General features: G+C 56.9%; 1 protein-coding gene across 2 annotated transcripts in view; it reads right to left on the bottom strand.

Annotated features, from left to right (window-relative positions):
- The window catches only part of LOC107102681 (MAP7 domain-containing protein 1-like), a 16,591-nt gene that overhangs the window by 2,135 nt on the left and 12,384 nt on the right, over window positions 1-2,072 (bottom strand). For both annotated transcript variants that reach the window (XM_015402080.1, XM_015402081.1), the window contains 5 exons: window positions 1,574-1,844; window positions 1,224-1,404; window positions 552-656; window positions 420-470; window positions 280-328 (listed from right to left, as the gene is read on the bottom strand). In XM_015402080.1, the coding sequence (XP_015257566.1) occupies window positions 280-328; window positions 420-470; window positions 552-656; window positions 1,224-1,404; window positions 1,574-1,844 (657 nt within the window). The remainder of the gene's footprint in view (window positions 1-279; window positions 329-419; window positions 471-551; window positions 657-1,223; window positions 1,405-1,573; window positions 1,845-2,072) is intronic.

The following is a 2,072-nucleotide window of genomic DNA, read 5'->3' as shown; positions in this document are numbered from 1 at the left end:
GGCTAACTGCATGCAGCCAGGCTAACTGCATGCAGCTAGGCTAACTGCATGCAGCCATGCTAACTGAATGTAGCTAGGCTAACTTCATGTAGCGAGGCTATCTTTAAATCTTTAGTGTCTGTCTTGGATCAGAGGCCTCCTGCAGCTCAGAAACGCGTTAAAGGTGACGAACGTGAAGCTCTGCGGCGTTCAGCTCCGTTTCACGCCACCGGAAACATAACGATGGATTCCTGAGGAGCCGCACCGCTTCCTGTGAACGTCATCATGAGGTGACCTTACCCTGACTCAGCTCGGAGCCGTTGACCTGCGGGGGGGCTCTGATGTCCTTCTGAGGATCAAACAACAAACACGTTTGTGTTCCGGCTCAACAACAGCAGAAGCTTCATGACTTCAGGCCAGTTTCCACAGATCACACCAACCTTGTCTCCTGCGTCGCTCTTCCGGGTCCTCTTCATGATCTCCTCCAGGCGCTGAGCGTATCAGATCAGATCACATCAGATTTTCTGCTGAGCGTCACATCGTGACTCTCTGAACTTTGAAACTGTCCCCACCTTCTTCCTCTCCAGCCGCTCCTGCTCCTCCTTCTGGAAGTGCTTCTCCCTCTCGATGCGCTGGCGCTCCGCCTCCTCCCGGGCTTTAGCCTCGGCTTCCTCCCTCTGCAGAATGAGACCAGAAGGAGACTCGGATCATCCAGAACCAGCAGAGGAGTCAAACATTCACCCGTCAACCCGCCGCTGCCGGTGAACCATATGCATCGGTTAGAGGCGGAGCTTCAGACGCCCCTCAGGGTTCTGGTTCTTCCTCTGGTCCTTATCTCTGAACCATCAGGAAGAGTTTAGAGATCCAGAACCAAAGCAACGTCTGCAGAAGTTCTGATCCTTAACATCATCTCATCCACTTCCCGCCTCAGCTGATCCAGAAGGTCAGAGCTCAGAACAGAACCATCTGGAAGCCAGGAGTCCAACAGGAACCTGGTTCTGGTTGGGTTAAACAGAGACCCAGAACCAGAACCAGAAGGGAACCACAGCCTCAGCAGTTCTGGTAAACATCCAGAAACCGCTGAGCTGAAGCTTTAGCCGACCTGATCCACCTGTGGGATGTTCTCCTCAGTCTCCCTCTGCTGATCTTAGCAGAGGAGGTGCGGAGCGTCCTGCTATCAGGGTCAGATCAGATAAACCAGAGAAACGGACCAGAACTTGTCCAACTGGGTCGGACCGACTCACCTGCTTCTGCAGCCTCTCGTTCTCCTCCTGCTCGGCTTTGGCCCTCCTCTGCGCCTCCTTCTCCTCCTCGGCCCTCTGGACCTCATCCCTCAGGCGCTGCTGCTCCGCCATGAATCTGGCCTCCTCCTCCCTGCGCTTCCTCTCCTCGGCCTCGCGGGCCATGGCCTCCTCCCGCAGAGCCCTGAGGAGGAGTCAGAGAGCAGCTCAGGCTCCATGTTGAACCTCTGGTTCCTGCAGTTCTAGATCAGCCAGGCTGAGACCGGGATCAGGATCAGGATCAGGACCAGGATCAGGACCAGCGGCCTGGCTGAAACTGCTCCTTAACTTTCATCAGTTGATTTCATTCCCACCTGTTGCGCTGCTCCTGCTCCAGACGCTCCTGCTCCTCCCTCTCCCGCTGCTCCCTGGCCTGCCTTCGTTTCTCTGCCAGGACACGGGCCGCCTCCTCCGGGTCGTTGGTGCCGGCCGACGGTTTACTGGCCGGGGTGGATGTGGTGCTGACGGAGGCGGCAGCTGGAGCTGCAGCGGGCGGAGCGCTTGGTGCCACCACCACTGGGGGGCTGAGAGACGGAGGAGTGAGCGGAGCTGAGGAGACCACTATGGCTGGAAGGTTGCTGCAGGCTGTTGGACGAAACACAGAGATAATAACCACAGACGTCACGGTGTCCTGTTCCGGTCGTATGAAGGAAACATCCTGATCTCCCGCCTATAGATCTGCTTCCTAGAATCTCCTGGAATCCTTCAATCTGGGCGGGACCACCAGCTTTCTGGACGACCATCTTTGGGTCCGTCTGTGGGTCCGTCTGTGGGTCCGTCTGTGGGTCCGTCTGTGGGTCCGTCTGTGGGTCA

The sequence above is a fragment of the Cyprinodon variegatus genome, unplaced genomic scaffold (assembly GCF_000732505.1).
Source record: "Cyprinodon variegatus isolate N-32 unplaced genomic scaffold, C_variegatus-1.0 Scaffold1295, whole genome shotgun sequence".
Lineage (NCBI taxonomy): Eukaryota > Metazoa > Chordata > Actinopteri > Cyprinodontiformes > Cyprinodontidae > Cyprinodon > Cyprinodon variegatus.
This window is presented reverse-complemented; position numbering and strand designations above follow the sequence as displayed.